General features: G+C 35.0%; 1 protein-coding gene across 3 annotated transcripts in view; it reads right to left on the bottom strand.

Annotated features, from left to right (window-relative positions):
• Window positions 1-25,574, bottom strand: part of CADM2 (cell adhesion molecule 2) — a 1,070,151-nt gene that overhangs the window by 175,579 nt on the left and 868,998 nt on the right. For all 3 annotated transcript variants that reach the window (XM_043593883.1, XM_043593885.1, XM_043593884.1), the window contains 2 exons: window positions 16,099-16,251; window positions 13,301-13,438 (listed from right to left, as the gene is read on the bottom strand). In XM_043593883.1, coding sequence (XP_043449818.1) covers window positions 13,301-13,438; window positions 16,099-16,251 — 291 coding nt within the window. The remainder of the gene's footprint in view (window positions 1-13,300; window positions 13,439-16,098; window positions 16,252-25,574) is intronic.

The following is a 25,574-nucleotide window of genomic DNA, read 5'->3' as shown; positions in this document are numbered from 1 at the left end:
GAAATTAGAGTCATAAAATCTAAAAATTATATTGAAATGTGAAAATAAATTTGTAATCCTCTATAGCACCTATACTTAATGAATGTGAATTCACAGGGTTTGCCATAACCAGGTTTGCCTTTTAATAGTAAATTCTTCTCCTATGTAATTTCTTTTGCAGACATTCCTTGCCTATAAATTGCCATGTTCTGTAGCACATGACTTGAGCCAGGTATGACTAAACCTGAGGACCCCGTGCCCAGGGTGACTAATCTCCAGGGTGGCAGGCATGAGGCTTTATCCCCAAGCAGAAACAATGTGATTGAGCAATGTGATTAAAGTAGTGTGTTCTAGATTTTCTATCATATATCCTTTTTAAAAAATGTCTATTTATTCATTTTGAGAGATAGAGCACATGAGAAAGTGCAGAGAAAGGGCAGAGAGAGAGAGAGAGAGAGAGAGAGAGAGAGAGAATCCCAAGCAGCCTCCATGCTCACCACAGAGCCAATGTGTGGCTCAATCTCATGAACTGAGCTAATATCAAGAGTTGGACCCTTAACCGACTGAGCCACCCAGGCATCCCTTCTCTATCATTTATCTTAACATGATTTAAAACCTTAAAGAATTGAAAAATAATTGAAGTTAAAAACACATGCTTGAGCATGCACACACACTTATATCCCACAGTTCCTACATTTCCTAGTTCTGGAAAAGCCATGATTTAGTCAGTCTAATAGGAGACCATAATTCATGAGGTAGGGTAATCTATACAAAATAGAGGAAGAAGCAGATAGCTGGTAGCAACTGTAGACAGAAAGGAGCTAAGTCACTATGAAGCCAGTTAGTGAATAAACTCTTTATGTCCAGGGAATAACCTTTATGGCTATAACCAGGTTTCCTCATGTTTCTTTCACTTGGCCATGGCCAGAAAAAAACTTATGATAACTTCTTTTCACTTGAGAGTAGCTGGAGTGAACCTCAGTACCATTCAACTTTCACTTGTAGCACTTTCTACGAAAAGATTTTATATTTTGTGCACTGGTTGTGTGTGTGTGTGCATGTGCGTGCGTGTGTGTGTGTGTGTGTGTGTATGTGTGTGTGTGTGCGCGTTTAGGCTGAATCAAAAAGATCACACCATTTGAATGGAAAAAAAAATTACCTGACTCTAAGTCTTATGCCTCAGGGAATTCACTATATTTGTACAGATTATAATGTCCTTTCTTCTACTAAAGACTGAAAGATTTCTTCTATTTTCTATTTTAAAAGGTGTTTTATTGTAGGCCCCAAAAGATGATAAAAGATGGCAGAAAAAATTTAAATCCTATCCATTAGAGTAAACTCTATAAGAAAATAAAAGTATCTATCCATTTGAGTAAATATTATAAGCAGCAGGTAAGTGTAATTCCTTTGAGACACCTATGGTGATGCAATTTTCTAGTCATCAAACAATTTATTTTATGGACTCTTGTAGCATTCAGCACATGTAAGAAATATCAACCTGTCCCTCATCTACGTGTTGTGAAAATGCATCATTTGCATCAGTAAAACATCTATGTTGAGAAATTAGCTTTCTGAATGTTATAATGTTTCTCTATATCATATACTACGAAAGTTGTGTTGATCAGTTTTTAACAGGTTATATTGTTTTCTGAGCAACATATCACTTTTAAATTTTTAAACATTTTTTTAATGTTCATTTATTTTTTGAGAGAGAAAGAGAGAGTGTAAGCTGGAGAGGGGAGATGCAGCTGGGGAGGGGAGACACAGACACAAAGAGAGAGGGAGACACAGAATCCAAAGCAGGCTCCAGGCTCTGAGCTGTCAGCACAGATCCCGACGCGGGGCTCAAACTCACAAACTGTGAGATCATGAACTGAGCTGAAGTTGGACACTTAACCTACTGAGCTACTCAGGTGCCCTATGAGCAACATATCATTTTTAAATTTCAATTACCCTCTAGGCTTCACCAGGCCCAATATAATTCATATATTCATAAAATAAGGGATAATTTAAAATTTACATTTTTGCCTTGCTTTTTTTTTACTACTTTTTGTTTTTTTTTCATTATTCCTCCCCCTTCTTCTCTCTCTTTACTATATTTTGTCTCCAAATACTCTTAATTTTTATACTTCTTCATGGTTCTCATATCCAGTATCTTGACAGGGTCTGGAACATCATAGATGCTAATAAGTCTGTTCTTAATTAATTAGAATAATGGCCATATTCAATCAGGTAAATCATTCCTTTCTTTAGTCTAGTAGACTCAGATCATGTCAACATGTACAACTTGTGGGAAGTTGTTAATTTGTTACCATTTTTTTGTGTAGTGGATTTCTTTTCTTTAAAAAAAAAATTGTTTTTAAAGGTTTTATTTAAATTCTAGTTAGTTAAGATATAGTGTAATATTGGTTTCAGGAGTATAATTTAGTGACTCCTCACTTACATATAACACAACAGTGCTTATCACAAGTGCCCTCCTTAATACCCATAACCCAGTTAGCCCATCCCCTGCCCACCTCCCCTCCATTAATCCTCTCTATAGTTAAAAAAGTCTCTTATGATTTGCCTCTCTCTCTCTCTCTAATCCTCTTATCATCAATCTCCTGCAAAACTGAAGATGTCATTGGTCTAACCGCTGAATAACTGGACAGTTTCCATTTTGGACAAGTACAAAAGCTGGAGATAAATCATCAACAATTGGGAATCAGACACACTACATGCAAATAAATAATCTTTATCTGATGCAGTTCTATTGTTTTATTATCTTTTTCCACTCTTATTGACTACTATTGATTGTTACTTCTTTTCTTTTACTCAGATTTATATTTACCCTGTACTTGCCCTTTGGTTCTTCCCTTAACTATTTTCCTGAGGCATAGCAATCCTTAGTGCAGCCCAACTATATCAGAGTTCCCTGTATCAGAACTTCCCAAAGGTGGGAGTCCAGATACATTTAGCTGTAGATAAAAAGGGAGAGAGAAGATTGGCAATATCATTTTTAAAAAGGCTAATTAAAAATAACTGATTTAGGGGTGCCTGGGTGGTTCAGTCAGTTGAGTGTCTAATCTTGATTTTGGCTTAGCTCATGATCCCAGGGTCATGGGATCCAGCCCCATATTGGGCTTTGCACTAAGTGTGGAGACTGATTAAGATTCTCTCTCTCTCTCTCTCTCTCTCTCTCCCTCCCTCCCTCCCTCCCTCCCTCCGCCCCTCTCACCAATTTGTACTCTATCTCTACAAAAAATAAAAATAAGAATAACTGAATTAAAAATATATCAAACTGTTAAATCTTTTTTTAAAATTCATACATGATCATTTCATATAAAACTCATAAAGAAAAGAACATAATTACAAATTACTTATAATTATCAGGAAAATTGAAATTATGAAATTGTTTCATGTCATACAGAGGCAAAAAATAAATTTTAAATAGAAACTGATCAAGAAGAGAAATATAGTTTTCTTCTGAAAAAATAGCAAGAAATGAGAGATGAAACAATTTATAAGAATAAATAATGGAAGATACTTGAAAGATCATATAGTAGAATACTTTATGGGTCAACATTGTAAAAACACATGAGTATAAAAATGAAGTCAGAGGGTGAATTCCAGAATAGTCAGCATAAGGGACTCTGGAGACTCCCTCTCCAGCAAAACAACTGGAACTGGTGAAAATTATTTAAATGCACACACATTTATGTGCTAATTGTGCTAAAATATAAAAATTGTGCTAATAGTATACAGCAAATCAAGAAACAATTATTCAAGGAAATCTATTAAATATTAGTGAGAATAGATATGATCTGTGGTATTTAGGACATGACCTGCTCCCTACTTCACTCCACCTCTAACTCAGCACAAGGGAAGCTTGCCTCCTGGCGAATGTCTCCAAGAAGAGGGGACTCCTCTTTCTCACCAGCTCCCTTTCAAAGACTTCAGTATTTTCCCTGTGGAGCCAGGTGGCCTCACTCCCATATTCCTCTCACTTCTCTTCATTGAAGAGGCCCAATTCCATCTGAGTGTGGCTGAGAGGTTGGGGATCTGTTCCTCTACCCAATCCAGACTCACGGGCCAAGAATTCAAAGACCTTTATGGCTTTCACCCCAGTTCACTCATAGAGTAGACATTTCAAGCCAGAGAGGCAAGTCATAAAAACCAGTCTACAGCCACTCCCCCAGGACCCTGATCATCAGAGTGAGTGTCACTTCAAAAGATGTAAAATATTATGTCAAAGTAAGTATGGGCACATTTCACTCTTATTCATGTATTTCCCCTTAAATTCATTATATCACCTTAAAATAAACAAACAGAAAAAAATTAAAATGTACTGCCATTAAGTAAAACTATTATTTAAAGTTTTCAGGGAAAAGTATGAAAAAAAAAAGAGACTTGCACAGAGAGAGAACCCCAGAGATCTCTTATCCAGTATTCAGCAAAGTAGTTACTGAACGGTGTATCTATGGGAGGAAACTGAGGCTGGGGTAAAATCCATCTAAAAGGATTAGATGAAATAGTACATGATACTCACACAGGGCTGGGAATATGCCTGTTTTAACCAATCTGACTGAAAAATCTTGTAACTGGTACACTGGACACTCAGAAGGATTTTACCTTCCTTGGTAACAAGAAAACAATAATTCCTAGAATAAATGCCGCTCTGCCCTTGCCTAAGAACATTTTAGAAACTCTGAAAGGATTAAAGTCTTTCTAAGTAACTTAACCAGAAGGAAGCTTAATAAGATTTATACAAGTTTGAGAATATTCTGCACCAAAAGGTAAAATTCATAATGTCTGCAACCCAATCAAAAACTGCATTCAAAGAAGCGGAAAAATGCTATCTATAATGAGATCAATCAATCTATCGAAACTGACCTAGAAATAATACAGCTCAGAGAAATAAAAGGTAAGGGCATTGAAAACACAAAATAACTCAAAATACATTCAAAACGTACACATATGAAATTTATGAAAGTAATTCTTTGTGATCTTGGTGTTAGGAAAAAAAAAATACATATAGCAACCACCAAAGCATGATTCATAAAAGTAACAAATAAATAATGATAAAATGGAAAAGTTGGACTTCATAAAGTAGTACAGCCATTTTAGAAAACAGTTTGGAAATGTCTTCTTAAAACTGAACATATGTCTGCCATATGACTCACTCATTCTGCTCCTAGTCATTTACCCAAGAAAAATGAAAGCATATGTACACAGAAAGACTTATACACAAATGTTCATGACTGCTTTAATACAATAGCCCCAAACTATAAACAACCCAAATGTCTATCTCTAGATAAATAAACAAATTAAGGTATAGATCCACACAATAGAATACTTATCAGCAATATATATGTAACAACATGGATGAATCTCAAAATATTTATGCTAAGAAAAATCAGAGGGAAAAGAATATTAAATGAGCCTAAAAATTCGAGAAAATGTAAACTAATCTATAATGACATAAATCAGAACAGTGGCTGTGATTTGAGCATGAAATGATGAGTGGGGGAGGAAAGGATTACTAAAGAGTATGAAAAAACTTTAACAGATGATGAATATGTTCATCAACTTGATTGTGGTAAGGATTCATTGCTATATACACATGTGAAAATATATCAAACTGTCCACTTCAGATATTTGTATATTGTTTTCTATTATATCTCAATAAAGCTATTTTTAAAAAATAAAAATATTAAAAAGGAAAGTTTCTCAATGGTTTTTTTGGTGATTATTTGCTTTCATCAACCATTCACACTTATATGAAACAATTGTTTTATCTCTTTCCATAAGATGTCTCTTTTTAAATAAATTTTTTGTTACTGTTTATTTATTTTTGAGAGGGAAGGGGAGAGAGCACAAGTGGGTTAGGGGCAGAGAGAGAGGGAGACAGAGAATCCCAGGAAAGTTCCACACAGCCAGCGGAACCCACAAACATACTTGACATACTTGAACCCGCAAACCTTGAGATCATGACTTGAGCTAAAGTCAGACGCCCAACCAACTGAGCCACCCATGCGCCCCTAATGTATCTCATAGTGTAGCCTGCAGCATCTCGAGGTAATATCTTAACAGCATTCAGAAACCTCCAAATTTTGCATGTTCTTTTCTCACACAGACATACACACCCCACATACGGGTATTGTTAACGCTATTTTCTTTCATCATTTAATACATGTCCAGCATGATCCAGATTTAAGTGGCAAGGACATTTCCAAAGTGGTAAGTATAAACACAAGAACATGAAAAAAACCCTGATTTATGGTTTACAAGTTTAAATGTTAATACTTTCAGTTAATCCTTATCGTACATGATGCAGGGACTTTAAACTCAGGGGACACAAATCTTTCCTTTTTATTTTCTTTTAGGTTTAGCTTCAGAAATTTCACAATCCTTGTGTTACATGTTAATATTACTCTCATTCAAATTAAAGTTTTATAAAACTGATATTAAATGAAGCTTTAGGCCAAATCTAGTTTTGCACTACCAAACAGAATATTTAAATTAAATATATAATCTACCATTTAAAAGTAGATTGCATAGAATTCAATGCAACACAACAAAAAAACAAGAAACAAAAACAAACGTGGTCAAAGAATACTGCTAAGATGTTGGCTAAAGGAATTTTTGCACTAATTCTCAGAAATGTTAACATGCTAAAGTATATTTGGACTTAGTTTTAGAGAATTTCCTTGTAAGAACAGACTTAGAATGTACATGGAATATTAAGAGTTTCTTTCTAAATTTAGTAGACTGGAATCCCCTTCCTTTTTTCCTTGAATATTTATTAATACTTGCCTTAGTAGTCTCTAATCCTATGCATTCTCAAAAAATAGCTAAGGATCACCAGAGGTACTTAATAAATATTAGGATTTCTAGGTCTGACATCGAGGAATTCTAATTTTAAAAGTCTGCATTAAGACCAGGAATCAGCATTTTTTTTAAGGGATTGGCATTTTTTTTAAACTAGAACCTCAGCTGATTCTAATCCAAATAATATAACTCTGTGTTTGAGAAACACAGAGTTCAGAAATTCACTCTCATGCTTCCAAATGCTGAAAAATTATTTACTAAGTAATCTTACAGTAAAATTACACTATGTTTGCAGTGAGCTTTTGCATTATTTTTGATTGACATTACATTGAATGTCAAAAAACCTGTTTGCATGGAGAAACACAGCTAAAGCTAACTTAAGCTTGATGGTCAAACATTTGAAACACACAATGTATAATAAATAAATAACACTTGTAGAATGCAGGCAATACTATTAGGCACTGACAAGCTTCACTGACTCACCACAAAGTCAGGCTTTGCTGGATATGCACATCCTTCAGTGCATAATTCTCATGGTGGGGGCCATGGGGGGAAGTGCTGCACATATGAAGAGTGATGAGTATTTAAAAAGGCTAGAACTGGGGCGCCTGGGTAGCTCAGACAGTTAAGCGCCTGACTTCGGCTCAGGTCATGATATCGCGGTTCATGGATTTGTGCCCCGCATAGGTAGGGCTGTGTGCTGACAGCTCAGAGCCTGAAGCCTGTTTCAGATTCTGTGCCTCCCTCTCTCTCTGCCCCTCCCCTGCTTGTGCTTTGTCTCTCTCTGTCTTGCAAATAAATAAACATTAAAAAATATTTTTAAAAAAGGCTAGAACCAAAAATGTCCCTCATTGTGAGATGATAAACCTTCTTATGGTCAAAATCCCTTTCCTAGACATAAGTCACCTAACTCCAAAAGGCTACTAAGCTTAACTTTTAGATTCTATATAATAATTTCAACCTCAATATTTGAAATATTATCACATATTTATGAACTAATTTTTTCTAATGCCTTTCTTTTTTTTTTAAGTTTACTTATTTATTTTGAGAGACAGTGCAGAAAGGGCAGAGAGTGGAGAAGACAGACAGAATCCCAAGCAGGCTCTGCACTGTCAGCATGGAGCCTGAGGCAGGGTTTGAACTCACAAACCATGAGATCATGACCTGAGCTGAAATTGGATGCTTAACTGACTGAGTCACCCAGCACCCACCTAATGCCTTTCTTATTTCCATATGCTCATTACTCAAGTCACTCAAACACCCAAATTATATTGTCTTGACTTTTGTTGTTGCTTCATCTGTCAGAGTCATTCATCAAGTTCATCTGCAATTTGACTTATCTTTCAAATTTATGTTCCCGCTTTTTTTAAATTCCATTTTATCCATGAGGTTAGTGCCTTATTAACTCATGCTTGAAACATCTCTTAAATACTCTTCCAGGCCTCAGATTTCTCCCCAAACTCAAGTGCTAGGTCTTAGAACACTCAAGTCCAATCTTTGCCAGACAAATTATTCTGTTTCTCTAGATCTCAGTTTTCTGTTATTGCTGCAAAACAAATTACCATAAGCTTAATGGCTTAACCAAAACATATTTATTATCTCACAATGTCTGTGGGTTAGGAGTCCAGAGAAGGCCTGGCCCTCTTCTCAGTGTCACCAGCTGAATTCAAAGTATTGGCTGGGACTGTGATTCCCATCTGAGTTTTAGGGTTTTCTTCAAGCTCACTCATTATTGATAAGTTTATTTCCTTGAGGATGTATGTCTGAGGTCCCCATTTTTCATTAACTGTCACTCAGAAACTGCTTTAAGCAACTAGTGATCACCCCTAGTCCTTTGCCACATGACCCCCAAAGATAGTTCACAAGAAAGTGGTTTACTTTTTCCAGGCCAGGAGGAGAATTTCCCTCTGACACTTCATTCTTTTATAAAAACCTCAGCTCATTATGTCAGGGTTTCCCTTGACAATCTCCCTTTGATGAGCTCAAAAGGGACACATAATTGTATCTGCAAAAATCTCTTTTGCCATATAAGGTAACCTGATCACAGAAGTGATACCACAAATACTATATTCACAAGTGCCTTCGACACTCAAAGAGAAGAGATTATACAAGGATGTGGGTCAATGAGCCTTGTCATGGAATTCTGCCTCACACACTAATGCAAAAGTTAGTTTGCTGGAAACAAAAATCTTAAGATCCTATGATAGTAACTGCTCAAGCTACAAACTAATAAGCTTATACATGAAATAAAACTTAATAAACTTTATAAAAGTTATAAAGTTTATAAAATATAACTTCTCAAGGAGCTTGTACATTTAAAAAGGCAATGCTCATCTTTTTCCCACAGTAAATGGCAAATATTCACTTCCTTGCTGCACAGAAGATTAAAAGCTGCAATGAAACCACCTGTGGTTTTGAGTACAGAGCTATCCAGAGGCACCAAAGGGATTTCTGAGTTAGACTCATGGTGGGAGAAGGTTAGATGAAAATTATGTTTCATTCTACTCTGTAAAGCTTATGCAAAAAAAAAAGTCTCAATCATTGCCTACAGAATAAATTCCAAACTCTTTAATATGGAATAAAAGATTTTCCAAGACTGAACTTCCTGTTTACCTCTCATATCTGTATCACACAGAAAGTTTCATGGTTACTTCAAACAGTGCTTTCTTTCCACAGAAGTACATGGTTTCTTTGCTTGGAATTCTCTACCACCTACCTTCACCCACATCCCCTATGATGAATTTGATTCATTGTTTAAGATCTACTTATTCATTTAACAGCTATTTACTGAGTGCCTGTTATTCATCAATGAATTGTTAAGTCTTTACCTCTCCCACAAAGTGGGGCTGATCTCTGCTTCCTTTTTGGTGCAAAATCTAGAGCCAGTTCATGTATCTATTACTATACCTGTTAAATCTTAGATTTATATGTCCAGCATCTAAATGTGAATACCTTAAAGGAATGATTTTGTCTTACCTGTTTATATTTCTAGGACAAATTCAGGGATTGCTACAACTCATTAATCATGCTTTGCTGAAGATAATAATAATAATAGTAATAATAATAACATCTAAAATGGTTTCAGTGATTCCTCATATTGTGAAAACACTTTACACATATTGGCTCAAAAAAATCCTTGCAATAGGACGTTTAGGAAAACATTATAATCCTCACTAGTATGTGAGAAAACTGAAGTTCAGAGACAGAGGCAAGACTTTTATATAAGTTCTTAAGTTTATGTTCTCTATACCAACTCAGTTCCAAACAGGAGCATCAACATCACTCACACATGTAAGTAACCCAGTGCTAACATATTCTCAGGTTCCAATAGAGTCCTACTTCATCAGAAAATCTGGGGGCAGGGCCATATAATCTGAGATTGAATAGGCCCTATACGTGATGATACCAGCTAAAGTTTGAGAACCAGTGCTCCATAATCAAACAACTTTTATACAGAAACTTGGAAATTATATTCATATGTTAGATTATGATGGAGGAAAAAGAAAAAAAAACATAAAAATGACTCATTTTTCTCAGAAGTCATATCCATTATATAGAGTCTGAACTCAGAAGTCATATCCATTTTATAGAGTCTGAAACTTAACACAATGTCAGTATGCTGAACTGGCCAATGTTTAGTTAAACATAAGAAAATAATCTTCTCTATCGGCTGTAATAACTAGGATTTACATCAGTTACACATTCCTCTGTAGAGGGAAACATTCTCCACAACTTGCTTATCATCCCTAAAGATATCTTAAATATGTCCAGGTCAAAGTTCTTATTTTTTCTTCATTTGGTTCTTAACTCATGCATTATAGAATTCTTAGTAATCAGGAAGCATTTTAACAATTTCTTATTCAATTTAATTTGATTTGATTTGATCAGCTTATCTTTTCCTATTGCTTTCACCAGGGATTGTCTTTAAAAAGTGTCAAGTGATATTATAGTAAAAATTGTTAAGTGGTAATAGGAAGTCAGATTTTGATTTCTGAAAAGACAGGAGTGCAAGATAAGGATGGAATGGTCCTTTCAGTGAGGAGTGTTTACTGACGGATTTTAGAGTGAATGTTCACTGAGCATATCTAGAGGACAGCAAGAGAAATGAATGCATTCAGTGCAGAGTACTGCATACCACATATTTGCACATACACCTATAAAAATAGTTTAATGCACTCAGCAAGTCTACTGTATAATTGTGAAGACAAACTGTATCAACATGCAAAAAAAAGAATTATAAAAAATAAAAAGTGATAGAGATGAATGCAAGTTTAGGCATAGTAAGTGCTCTATGATGGCCACGCATCGGAGAATACAGAAATAAAGGAGGCCTCACTCCTTCTGAATGTAGCACAGAACCATATTCTGTATATGGTTTTTGTCTTGATTTCTTTTTCTAGTCTTGACTCAGATGATTTTGTTTCCTTTCTTTTCTTTTGTTTGACCCGATGATTTTCAAGTATGATGTTTATAAGATCAAACTTTTCATGTTTTTACATATAAACAAAAGTCTCCCCCTTATCTAAGATGTAATCAAATCTGTTTGGCACTCAGAGCATAAGCCATACTTGTCAAAAAATAAAGCATTTTCTAAAATTTGAGTACAATATAGAATTCCCATCAGCTATGTTAAAAACAGTCAATCAACATTAATGAAGTACTCGTATGTTAGTCTCTGACCTCCATGAGAATATGAGACAAACCCTCAAAATAAACAAAATGCTAAGAAATTGAGAAGAACCAACAAACTATGTCAGAATTAATGTAGGTAATATAGCAATCAAAGGAGAGTCCTCAAGAACTGACTGGAGCTTTCTCCTAGGCCGAGGAAGTCAGATTTAAAATTTATTGTACAGATTATGGCTTTTGATCAGAAGTGCTTAAAGAGAAAAGTGGCTGGATGAGATCTTTGTCATAGTATGGTAACTCTAAAAGCAGTGTAGATGGTCCATTTAGCAAAGATCTAACCAAGTCTAGGACATAACAAACATCCTAAAGGCAGAATTAGAATGGGTGTTCCTGGGTGCTGGCAGAATATATGATCAGGCTTTATACTAACCTGAAAGTTTAACTTAGCATAGCAACATGTCTAACTTGTGTCTTGTGGGCTTGTATTTTTGCAAAATTTGTTTGAGAAAATGTATTTAATAGAAGTTCTGAAACAAAAGTAGTGATTAGTGATAAATTACAAGTAAGTCCTTGTTTGGAGAAAAATATACACAAAGAGTAATTAGAAAAGAAGATAACTAAATAGATCATAAACCTTTTAATTTCTTAGTAATAGAGACAATCCTATATTATATAATACTTTATATAATAATTATCTCTATATAATGTAGAGCCCCATACAATATAATCTTATACTGTATTATCATATCTGCTGGGCCAGCATGCCCATTAGTAAGAATTATTGTTAATCTAAGATAAGATATTTGAATTACAAATTAAAATAATTGGAGTGGTTTGCAAAAACCAATCTCCTAGCGGGTTACCTTTAGAATAATACATAAATTATTACTATGCACATAGGAAACATTTTTAACAATCATCATAAATAATTCTTGGATTTTTTTTAAAAATTTTTTTAACGTTTATTTATTTTTGAGACAGAGAGAGACAAAGCATGAACAGGGGAGGGTCAGAGAGAGGGAGACACAGAATCTGAAACAGGCTCCAGGCTCTGAGCTGTCAGCACAGAGCCCGACACAGGGCTCGAACTCACGGACCGCGAGATCATGACCTGGGCCGAAGTCAGCCACTTAACCGACTGAGCCACCCAGGCGCCCCAATAATTCTTGGATTTTAATGTGCATGTGACATCAGGTCCAAGATACCTGTATTGTCACGGGGAAAAACAAACAGCAAACAAATAAACACCACTACTAACCTCACGAGGCATCTCCCCTATAAATTTATTTCCCATCTAAAGGTTGTGTGTGTGTGTTTGTGTGTGTAAATTTAGTTGTATGAAGAGCAGAGGTCTACTTAATATTTAAAGTACTGTGCATTTTTTCTGAGACAAGTACAGTTTTACCCCCTGTAGGGACTACTAGTAATCAGTTATTGATGTTTAGCCAAGTTTATCCTCAGAACTTTGCAATTCCAAAAATCAACAAATTGAAGACATAATTCAAGGAATTTCTGTCTGTAATCTAAATACTATAGAGGAGTTTGGAAATAATAGCATCTAACATGTACTTAGTGCTCACTATTGCCACACATGAATCTTGGTGGTTTTCATACATAACTCCTTAATTTCTCCAACTTTTCCAGGATGTATATATTATTGTTAGACTTGTTATACATAAGAGGAAAATAGGGCACACAGAGATTGTATTGATATACCTTCCAGAGTTACCTAATTTAAGAAATGCATAAATCTGGTTTAAATTACACTTAATCAGAGAGTGACTATGGTTTGAAAAAGAAAATGTAAAATGTCCCGCATCTAACACTTCATACTAGTTTCAGCACATAAATTGTGACTTGGGGAACTTTTCCTGTTATTTACCTTTAATCTCTTTGTCATTTTTGAACCATCTTATATCAGCTGCAGGTTTGCTACCAGATGTTTTACAAGTCAGCTGCATCAAATCTCCCTCCATAACCGGTGATGAAAATCCACTAATTTGAGGCTTCTCAGGAACACCTGAAATTTAAGCAAATGGAGGGAACATCAGTCTCCAGAGCTGATTCATTCTTAGGACTATTACTTTCACCAAGCTAGAATGGGTTGTTAATTAACAATAACTTCAATAGAAAATAACAAAGTGTTATATAATAAAATAAACTGTTTAAAATATCTCTATAATATATAGAGAGATATAAAATTATGTATTTCTACACAAACACATATACATATGTATATTCAGTAGTTCCCTGCCCTCCTCCCGCCACCCTGGTTATTTGAGGGAGAGACATTGCAAGACCCTCAGCGGACCTGAAACTGTGGATAGTACTGAATACTATATAAGCTATTTTTTTCTCCTATCCATATATACCTATAAAAAATTTTAATTTATAAATTAGGCATAGTAAAAGATTAGCAATGATAAATAATGAAATGGAACTATTATAACAATATGCCATAACAGAAGTTATGTGAATCTAGTCTCTCTGGTAAAATATTGTGCTATACTTACCGTTCTTGTGTGGATGTGAGAAGTTAAAATGCCTATGTGATAAGAGGAAGTGAGGTGAATGTTGTAAGCATTGTGCTGTAACGTGAGGCTACTATTGGCCTAACAAGAAGTCAGAAGGAGGATCACCTGCTTCCAGACTGAGGTTATTCATGTGTAACTTAAACTGTGGAAGATGAAATCCCGGATGGGGGTGAGGTGGGGAACTAATATATGCAAGTGTGTGTGTGTGTGTGTGTGTGTGTGTGTGTGTGTGTGTGTGTGTGTGTGTGTGTGTTATCCAGAAAGCATTTAAAATGCATTTAGTTCGAAGTAGCTTTTAAAGTTTTACCTGCAAAAAATACTCTTTATAAATCTCAAAAACAGCCATGCAGTATGTCTTAAGACTTATCAGTATAAGGACTTAAGACTTATCAGTATAAGGACTTGCAATGATTTGCAAAATGGTTTGCAATGGGAGAAAAAATCCACAAAGCACATTTCTTTATTCCTTAGCATATTGTGATTTAAATAAAAGAGCACCTTGCATTCCTGATTTCATAATTCTTAAGGCTTAAAAAGATATTATTATCCTCTATGTACTTTGTTCAAAAATGCATTTTAGAATAAGAGATTTATCAATAACTGCAACAATACTTTTCTGATTCTTACACAGAGGGTTTTGAAGTCATTTGTATTAGAAATGCAATAGTGGTTTTGTGAGGCATGATGTAAATTATCTTTAATGCTAACCACTACTACCTTTTCTAGTCCAAGTCATCCAATGGCTAAGCAGATAACTAATATGCAGAGATAGTACATGGATGATTTAAATAATGGAAAATGTCATATTTCTTGGGTAATAATATTCTCTTGTTGCCATAGAAGTTTATTAACATTTCTTTTAAAATCATTCAGTAAGAAACGCAGACTGAAATATCTTTATTGTACTATTTAATTCAATTTGAAAAGAATAAAATGTAAGAATGTTGGAAATCACCAATAAGAGAAATGCATATTAGAACAATAACAAGAACAACAATGATAAGTGACAGGTCAATATCCTACAATTAGTTGGATTATTTTCTGTTCACATTCATATGCTTTCTTTTAATCTATGCCATATCATCATTTAATAAGCTGAAATCAACCCATTGTCTATTGTTGGGGTCTCAAGGTGGCTCTCTACAGAACAATACGTTAACCATAGGCAGTTATTATATTGAAATATTCCATTTTAGTGGATATATTTTGTCTGTAGTGGCAAGCTGATGAAGATTTTTATAAAATAGTCCCAGTGGGACTTGCAAAGAAACATATTTCACATCGCAGGTACAAAACCAATTCACTAGCTGGATTAACTTTAATATTCCTACCTAAGAGAACAGCATGCATTAGTTCTTTTATATGCAATGTTATGCCTTTATCTATAAAAAAAAGCAGGCAAGCTAGGACTCCCCCTCCCCCCCCCAAAAAAAATCAATCCTTAAACTCCTCTAACAGTACGCAGGTGTGTTTCAACAAACTGCAGCAATCTCAACTGATTGGGCCATGACTTCTGCGGAATCACAGAGAGCTCTTTGCTGCAACTTTATTTCCTCTGAATCTCTATGAATGTAATGCTTTTTGGTGTCACTTTAACCTTTGGGGAAAAGGCCCAGTGTTTAGAAATAAAACCACAGAGAAGCTACAAGTTACATATAGATTGACATTATGTACTTCACTTAAGAATCTAGAAAACTATAAAATTAAAAGATAAGACACAGAAATGTCAGGGTCATTTAAATGCACCAATATAAAAAAAGAAGTCATATTTGAAAGCTATAAGGATTAGAGAAGGCCCCTCTCAAATGACTTGCACAATTAAATGTAGGACCACTCTATAGACACGCTGAATTCATTATCATTATTCTGTTATTTTATTAAAGGATCACCAGGTATACAATATCCTGGTATGTATTGCTCACTAAGAAACAAAATGGATGCTCTTGGGAAGCCATACAAACTGTTACACCTCATTTTGTCTCTTTCTAAAATGGGGCAAGTGATTGACTTTTTAAATGCCTCTTGTTATAATGTAGCGGAAAAGGGATTAAATTATATCTATTAATATGAGCCTCAAAATATATATTTGTTATTGACTTATGTTGCTGTAGCTTGCGATCACATAGTGTTAGTTCCTTGTACTTACCCAGAACAGTGAGATAGGCCTTAGAAGTTTTGACAGGCATTGTAAATAAAGAACAAGTGTACTGTCCTTCATCCGAGAGAGACACATCACTGACGCTGATACTTAATTCATGCCAGGAAGCTCGAACCAGCTCAATCCTGTTATCCCTTAAAGCTGGAAAGAGAAAACATTGAAAATGCAAATAGCAACATTAGAAAAAGGCAGTACTGTTAGACTAAATATTTTTAGCATAACATAATAAATATTGTCTTTGGCCATACATCTCATCTAAATCTTATTTCCTGATACAGATTAAAGGAAGGTTTAAATGTATGGAAATATTTTATCAGATTTTTAAAAAATCAAAGTAGAATTAGGTGTTCCTTAATGTTCTCAGAAATAACTTTTTAATTAAATGATTGCATCTGGTACAATACTTCAGATGAGGTAGATGTCAGTGGTGATAATAAGGGCTTTCCTCCACAGGCTTTCATGGAATCCTAGTATCTAAAAAAACTATAAACAGGTTTCATTTCTATGCACAGATAAATTTGGGAAAAGTGTGATAGCTGCATTCCTTCCAAGAGACCAACAATTCACATTAGCATATTAAGAGCATTTTCTCTACAATAGAGAAACCTGTTGACGTTCCTTTCAACCAGAGCTGACTTTCAGCTGAAAAACACCTGTAAGGTACTGAATGTTTAAATTTGCCCTGGTTGGTACCTCTACTGTACCACCTTTGCTAAATATTTTTAGTATATTTCTTTGGTTCATGCCACCTTTTCTACCACAGAACTTTATTTATTTATTTATTTATTTATTTATTTATTTATTTATTTGCTTAATTTATTTACATTTTTTTTTTCACAGAAGATCTCTTAGCATGCTCCTCTTGATTCATTTTGGGAAAAACATTAAAAGTTTTAAATATTATTATATTTCCAACTAAGTACAGCTATAAGCTCAGAATTAAGCAAGAGACAACTAAAGGAGGACTCAGAGGAAAGAGCACTGGTTACGGAAACTAGGATCTAAGGAGCAACTCAGTGGTTTCCCAACCAATAATAAAAGGCAATTGAGGCCTGGCTTTTCCCAAGGACAACCTAGCAACAGAAGGTAGCCTAGGTAGACTAATTTTTTTTTTTAATCACATATCAAATGCAAGTCCTGCCAGCATCTTTGGGAAAGATTGGGTTAGCTGCAGGGGGAATCAAGTGGGAGTGTCACTAACTACAAGTGGCCATGGAAAGCAATTTTTTTCCCCACTGGGCTGGAGACTCCCCTTCACTGCCTAGAGATAGTGATCAACTGGGCAGCAGGGGAAGAGAAGTGATGCATCTCTGACAAGTACTCAGCCCTTAAAGTGATCTTCCTATGTGCTAGAGAACCACATACCCCTGCTGGAGCCATTAGGCAGCCTGACCTATGGAAGCTCCTCTGCCTCTTTAGGTGGTTACAGTGGGGACCAGGTCAACCCCTAGTACAAATATGCACTTCAAGCTGACCAAATAACACCCTTTAGGTCTGGAAAGTCAATTGTTGGTTCAACCACGACCTGAAAATGTAAGCCAGGACCTCTATGGCTAAACCTAAACAAGGTGACTGCCTCCTAGAATAGAAGATTAAAATAGAATACAGAGTCTCCTAACATAATAGCTAGAATGTCCAGGTATAATAAAAACATCACCGGTCACACCAAACACCAGGAAAATCATAACTTGAGGGGGAAAAATAATCAATAAACACCACCAACACTGAGCTGAAACAAATGTAATTATCTGACAAATAACTTGAAAAAAGCCATCATAAAAATACTTCAGCAATTAGTAGTTATCTTGAAACAAAAAATAGAAAATCTCAGCAAAGAAATGATAAAAAAAAAGAATCAGATGAAAATTAGAGAAGACAAAAATACAATAACCAAAATAAAAACTCACTAAATTGGCTTAACAGTACAGTAGAGATGACAGAGAATGGTATTAGTAAACTTAAAGATAGGGCAATATAATTAATAATTAATTTGAATAATAAGAAAAGAATAGATTGGAGGGAAAAAAAAAAGAAGGGGGCCTCAGAGACCTGTGGGATGATAACTAAATCTTCAATATTGGTACCATACAAGTTTCAAATAAGTGAAAGAGGTTGGGGCTGAAAGAATATTTTGAAGAAATAATGGTCCCAAACTGCGAATTTTCCAAAAGACTTAAATGTAATATACAGAATCAATAAGACACACTAATCTCAAATATGATAAATCCCATGAAATTTATATCCAGGTACATCAAAATTAAACTGGAAGACAAAAAAAAAAAAAAAATCTAAAGCAGCCAGAGAGAAAGACATATAACCTACAAGACAACATCAATCTAAATGACAATAGATTTCTCGTTTGAAATTATGGAGGCCAGAGAGAGTGGCACATTACTTAAGTGCTGAAAGAAAAGAAATACCAAGACTGAATTCTTATTCAGGGAAGCTAACCTTCAGGAATCAAAAGGAAATACGTATATTCTTAGAAGAAGGAAAACTAAGAACACGTTTCTCTAGCAGATCTGTCTTGAAAAGTTAAGTTCTTTAGACAGAAAAAAAAATCTTGGAGTATCAGAAAGGAAGAAGGAATGACTAAAAGAACAAAAACATGGGTAAATACAATATAGACTATCCTTCTCTTGAGTTGTCTCCATTATATGATGTTTGAAACAAAAACTACAACATCAATTGATGCAATGTTGAGCAAATATAGAAGGAATACTCAAGACAAGTAAAAAGTGGGCAGGACAAAGGAGTCTAAAAGAAGTAAGATTTCCATACTTTACTCAAAATGGTAAACCGTTGCTACTTGTAGACTGTGGTAAATCATGTACGTATTTCAATCCAGAGCAAATACTAAGAAAATATACAAAGTAATACACTCAAAAACTCTATAAATACACATAAAATCAATTTGTATAGTGTCTTGAAATAATAAAATTTTAAAGTTAGAAATATTAGTGTTTACCAAGGGTTAAGGATAGTAAGGGGTAGAAGGGAGGGGAGGGACATGGATATGATTATAAAAGGATAGCACAAGGGGATCCTTGTGGTGATGGAAACCGTTTTGTATTTTGGCTGTGGTGATGGATACATGAAACTACACATGAAATAAAATTTAAAAGACTAAATACACATGCGTGCACACACACACACACACACTCACACCCACAGATGAGTACATGTAAAATTGATGAAATCCAAATAAGATTGGTCGACTATATCAATGTCAGTTTCCTAGTTGTGATATCTTTGCAAGATGTTATTCAGGTCAAGGGTTGATGAAATCTCTCTATTATTTCACACAACTGTGTGTGAATCTACAATAAAAACTCAATTAAAATTTTTTATGTACATTTGAAAGAATAGGGGAGTGGTCAGGATAACAAAGCTTAAAATTTATTATACACATTACCACAGAGCAAGAGGGGAATCCCAAGTGCCAAATATTTTTGAATTGCCTGTACCTTCCCTATATGTTTTGTGAAAGGAGCAGGCAATAATACAGTATGTAATATTTGGGATAATTCTAAATTTTCATGATTTTAAATATATTTTAAAAAAATAAAACATCCTCCCAGATACTCAAATAACACACACCTTAATGACTACAGTCCCTCTGCTACCATTCTTTATTAACTCTAATTCTATAAAGAGGCATATGCTTACAAATATTTTTGAAACGAATCTTATTGAATATGAAACATAAGGCAAGTCTGATTATGTTTGTATTTGTGATTCCATTAAGATACAGTGGACATTTTAAAAAAAATGTCTATTTCATAATCTATCTCCTAACATGCACTAATACACACACACACACACACACACACACATATATATATATATATAGATAGATAGATAGATAGATAGATAGATATACACACATATACATTGTTCAGTTGCCAGAGGAAAACACTGGGACACAGATTCATTATTTCCCCAATAAGACCTCAGGCTATATCAACCACTTTCAAAGCTGTGATTTATTTAAGAAAAATATTTATCACATATTTCTTGTTTCTTCACGAAAGAGGTCACCAAAAGGGAAAGCCTAAGGTTTCTGCCATGATGTTATATGGGTAAAGCTTGTTACTTACCCCCTGTGTTCAATTTCATTTCTTCTAACACAGTTCCCACTGACAGAGAGACAGAGCTTACAATTTTCAGTGAATCTTAGCAAAATAAATTTAACTGTTTTTTGGTCAGACTGTGGAAACTGTATAACATCACCAAAGTCAAACTGCATTACTCAACATACATAAATATAAATCTTTAATATTTAGACCATTGGCATGGAGTAAAACTAAAAGCAATGACTTGTGAATTAAAAAGCATGCTTTAGGAGCTTACATGAAGTCAGATTTCCTGTGGATAATAATTCCTGATTTATTTTCATCTTTGATTATGAGTTGAACTAAATGACTTCATGTAGTATGTACAGTCCCTTAAAGTAAATCTATGATGATATATTAAGATATTTTGAGTTTAGAATCCTGATGAGAACCTGAATATTTTAGTGTCTGAAGTGTCCCCATTGATTTAGCCTACCAAGTCGTATAATATTTTGACTTTTTACATGATTCCTACCAGCCTGACTGAAAACTAGGCTCTGCAGAACACCTGCATTTTAACGTAAACTCTTTCCCTGATTAACCATAGGAATCTAGACAAGTCACTCAAATTAGTGCCCGTCTGTGGAGTGTTGGGCAGAGATCATAATAATTGAGTGGAAGTATAAGGAATATGGTTTAGGGCATTGAAATATATAAATACATATTCAAAACCTGAAAACATAATTCCAAGAACCAAGAAATTGACACAATGAGTAAAGGGACTATTTATTGTGTAAATTTCCTTGATAATTTATTTGCCTAAGGAGATTCTCATTGGACTGAAGACTTTAAATGAATCGTGTCTCTGTAGTATTTATCTTTTCAAGTTTGTAAACGCTTATGATGTCATCTGCAGTTTACTGTATAACATTTCTAGTATGAAAGAATAAAGGAAAGCCTTTAAAAGTCCAAAGAGGGATATACTATAACTCAGTGGGTTCCCTGTGAGCAGAAGCCTTGTCTTCCCCATCTCAGCGCCCTGCACCATCACTATCTGCACAGGAGGTAGTCAGTGAATGGCTATTGAAATGAAACTGAGAACCATACTCTGTCTGTATATGATAAGAGCAGAGTGAAAAAGAACTGAACCAGGAAGTCCTCTTGAATATATCTCCACAGGCTCCCCTATGGGAGAGAAGCCAAAAAAAGAAGAAAAAAAGTGTCCCGTTTAGACACTGTTGAGCATAAAAGAACTAGAAACATCATGCTATGAAAATTTTTAACAAAGTGATAGTTCATTGGAAAATGATTTGAAATACTGAATGAGTGATCTCTGAAGCTATTGCCATGTTAGCTTATGGTTTTCAAGTGAACACAAAAAGCAGTAGCTAATCAGAGAATATCCATATTATTTAACTTTTCCACATAGTAAGTCCCAAATGTATAGCGAACCTAAATAAAGAATTGTGATATTATTAGTTGAAGTTAATTCAATCTTTAAAAAACAATGCTTTTAAGATCACAAGATGTTCATCGTTATGTAAATAACTTAATAAAAACTCAAAGATCTCATTAAAATATTTTTTAACATTACCCTAGGAATAATTGAAGAGAAGAAATGACTGTGTGCAATAAAAGAATAAAAGGCAATGGCTCACACACCACAGAGATTAAAAATAAGCTAATTAGGGGCACCGGGGTAGCTCAGTTGGTTGGTTAAGTGTTGGACTTTGGCTCAGGTCATGATCTCACGGTTCCTGAGTTCGAGCCCTGCATTGGGCTCTGTACTGACAGCATGGAACCTGGAGCCTGCTTTGGTTTCTGTGTTCCCTCTCTCTTTGCCCTTCCCCCATTCACACTCTGTCTGTCTCAAAACTAAATAAACATTGGGGCGCCTGGGTGGCTCAGTCGTTTAAGTGTCTGACTTGGGCTCAGGTCATGGTCTCGGGGTCATGAGTTTGAGCCCTGTGAGTTTGAGCCCCGTGTGGAGCTCTGTGCTGACAGCTCAGATCCTGGAGCTTGTTTCAGATTCTGTGTCTCCCTCTCCCTCTAACCCTCCTCCTTTCATGCTCTGTCTCTCTCTGTCTCAAAAATAAATAAACGTTAAAAAAAACATTAAAAAAAGAGCTGATGGGAAAGTGGGCTACTCTGTGGTCACACCTCATCAGCTATTAGGTGCCACCCACTGGTGAGGTAATTTAATGGCTCAAAACTCTGAGCTCTGGAGAATTTAACCATAGCTGCAAATAAGAAGCACTGACCAATGAGTAAGAATCTATTAAATAATACTTAGTGCTGGAAAAAATTATTTTTCCAATATACCATTGGTTTTAAATGGTTCATCAATCATACAAATGAATATTTGGGATGCATGTTGGGAAAATAAAAATTCCCAAGGCAATTACTTGGAGGATTTTAGTCACATTTTACACTAATTTCTAACAAAAGTTACCGGTCACAGTTAATAATTTGTATATTAATTAGTTTTAAAACAAATGAGCTAAATAACATTAGTATTATTTTATTTATCTGACATTATTCATTTAAGAACCTGATAATAATTTATGCATATTTGCAAAATAGTTTTCCTTCCTTAAGTGTTACGTTATTTATAGAGGTGATCACAAACTTCTTGCCAGAAACATTTTCAAATATTAGTTGCTTTCCAGTGAGTAATAAACAATTCATGTCACACTTTATGGTGCTTAAATAATGATACAAAAACACATTTTGTTATGTAATCACTTTTAAGAGACTGTTAAAATATAGCAAAACAATCGCATTGTTTTTGCATTTTCCTTAGTTCTCATTTTACCTAAAACTTCCTTAAATAAGGATTATTTTATATCACTCTGTATTTTCCATGAGGCTTTACACATATCATGATATATAGATGGCAAGTAATTAATTTATTGCATTTAATTTCATATGTGGACCATCAACCTTTGTATATAATATTCTACAATTGTATACATTAACTTCATTTTAGAAAATTTTTTTGCTAAATGGATATTGTATACTGAATGACTTTATTGTTATAATTAACTATATTTTGTAGACAATTACTAAGGAAAAAATCTATATCAGGATGACAGAAGTAATTTCAAGTGTCATCTTGGCTACTTACATTCTCAATGTTTAGCATAAGTTTCCAAAAGCATACTCTCCTACATCCATGGACTTTAGCCAAGACAATCACTACAAACATTTACAAGTTTTAAAAATACATTTATTTATTTATTTAAGTTTATTTATTTATTTTGAGAGAGACAGAGACAATGTGAGTGGAGAAGGGGCAGAGAGAGAGAGAGAGAGAGAGAGAGAGAATCTCAAGCAGGCTCTGACTGCCAGCTGTGCAGAAGCCCGATGCGGGGCTTGAACTCATGAAACAGTGAGATCATGACCTGAGCCAAAACCAAGAGTTGGATGCTTAACCGACTGAGCCACGCAGGAGCCCCTTAAAAATAAATTATCCAACCAGTAGCTCGCATTTTGTGAAGTTTAACATCACTAATATGATGGGATGTCAAGAACTATAGATGTGACAGCCTTCATTCTCTTTGCAGCTCAAGTCCCTACCACCCAGGGTCCCTACTTGATTCCTAGAGAGAGTTAGATGTGTGAATACAATAAGCCGAGTTCTGCCTATGGGAAAGTTGTACCGAAGAATGCTTCCCTTTGATTCAATATCAAATTTATTTTGCTGCCTGCTGCCTGATAATAGACTCCTTCCCACGATTCTGACTTTGTTGTTTTAAGGTTGCCCAGACCAGCACTCTGCTTTGTTTTCCAACTTCTGCAACAGGTCTGCTCCCTGCACATTGTCCACCTAGACTCAGGCTAACTGCCTACTCTGCTTTTCCCCTACTGATTTTTCTAGAACTGTTCACTGAGCAACTTGACTCATGCAATCTGCTCACCCCTGTTTTTTTCAGCTGAACTCTCTACTATCCCCAAGGATAAGAATTAGAACAAGGAATTAAAGCTTTAGGGAGGTCAACTATGTTTTGATATAACAAAATGATTTTTCTACTAATTAAATCCGTATCCTAATAAATCAGAAAAAAAATGTAAGTCAAAGAAGCTCTAATAGTCTTCAGATGGGCCACAGATCCAAGGCTTAACTCTTATCAGACCTTATGATTGGTATGTTGACATGTATGATATCAAAATATGCCTCAAGATATTGTAAAAGAGGTAAAAAGGAAATCTACTCACATGTATTCATTTTTATAAAAGTGTTATTCTATTAATAGCCCACATATTTTATTTGTTAATAGTATAATCAAATAGTGTTTATAATCAGTATGAAAATTCACTGAAAATTGAAATTGAGGTTGAAAATTGTACTATGGACAGAAATAAAGGAGTTAACACAGACCGAGTAAAATATCAAGCTAGTGAATCCTTTTCTGTTTTGGTCTTTACGGTCATACAACACAAAACGATCTAAATCAATCTTCTGGAAAATTGGTAAAAGCAACCATTGCTCCAGAGCTGATATTCCATATACTAAGTTTCAGCTTGGACTGGATTTTTACTGAAGCCATAGTAAATGGAGTTTTAGAATAGAAAATGTGAACAGAACCCAAGCAATAAATCTGGAAACTGTATCACTATTTGAAGGAAGATTTTTTCCAGTGGTGGAATTTAAATTTTTAAATCCCAGATTTTCTTACAAATGTATAAAACCAAAAATTCACTACTCTCATTCCCATCTTTGTTGTCTATTTTTACGAAACATTAGAAAAAGCAAAATTTTGTGACACATAAAGTATACTAATAATTAATGAACTTGGCTATTGAAAATTTGTTAATATGTTTGAGGCCTAAATATAAGCTCCATGACATTTCTAGTTTCCAATCTTCTTGTCTTTGCTGAGGCTTGCATCTCTTCCTCACAGTGTCCTCCTCATGATCTGTCCTAATGGAGCGCTTTCACTCTACTAAGTTCCTAAAGCCTCCATCATAATAACCACTGATATAACACTCCTATATCCCTTCTCTATTATCTCTTTTTTAAAAAAAAATTATTTTTATGTTTATGCATTTTTGAAAGACAGAGAGGGACAGAGTACAAGCAAGGGTGGGGTGGAGAGAGAGGGGGACACAGAATCTGAAGCAGGCTCCAGGCTCTGAGCTGTCAGCACAGAGCCTGATGCAGGGCTCAAACTCATGAACTGTGAGATCATGACCTGAGTCAAAGTCGGATGCTCAACTGACTGAGCCACCCAGGCGCCTCCCCTCCCATTATCTCTTCTATAACATAACATTTAAACCGTTTGTCATGTAACATAAGTTCCTACTTTTCTAGTCCATTTCCCTATCCTTCCTCAAAATGCCTAAAATTTAAAAGTGAGAGCATGTGTTCAAACATGGTAAGTAATCCGTGCCGCTTTACCTTATTTC

Source organism: Prionailurus bengalensis, chromosome C2 (assembly GCF_016509475.1).
Source record: "Prionailurus bengalensis isolate Pbe53 chromosome C2, Fcat_Pben_1.1_paternal_pri, whole genome shotgun sequence".
Taxonomy (NCBI): domain Eukaryota; kingdom Metazoa; phylum Chordata; class Mammalia; order Carnivora; family Felidae; genus Prionailurus; species Prionailurus bengalensis.
The sequence above is the reverse complement of the archived record's forward strand: the minus strand, read 5'-3'. Positions and strand labels throughout refer to the sequence as shown.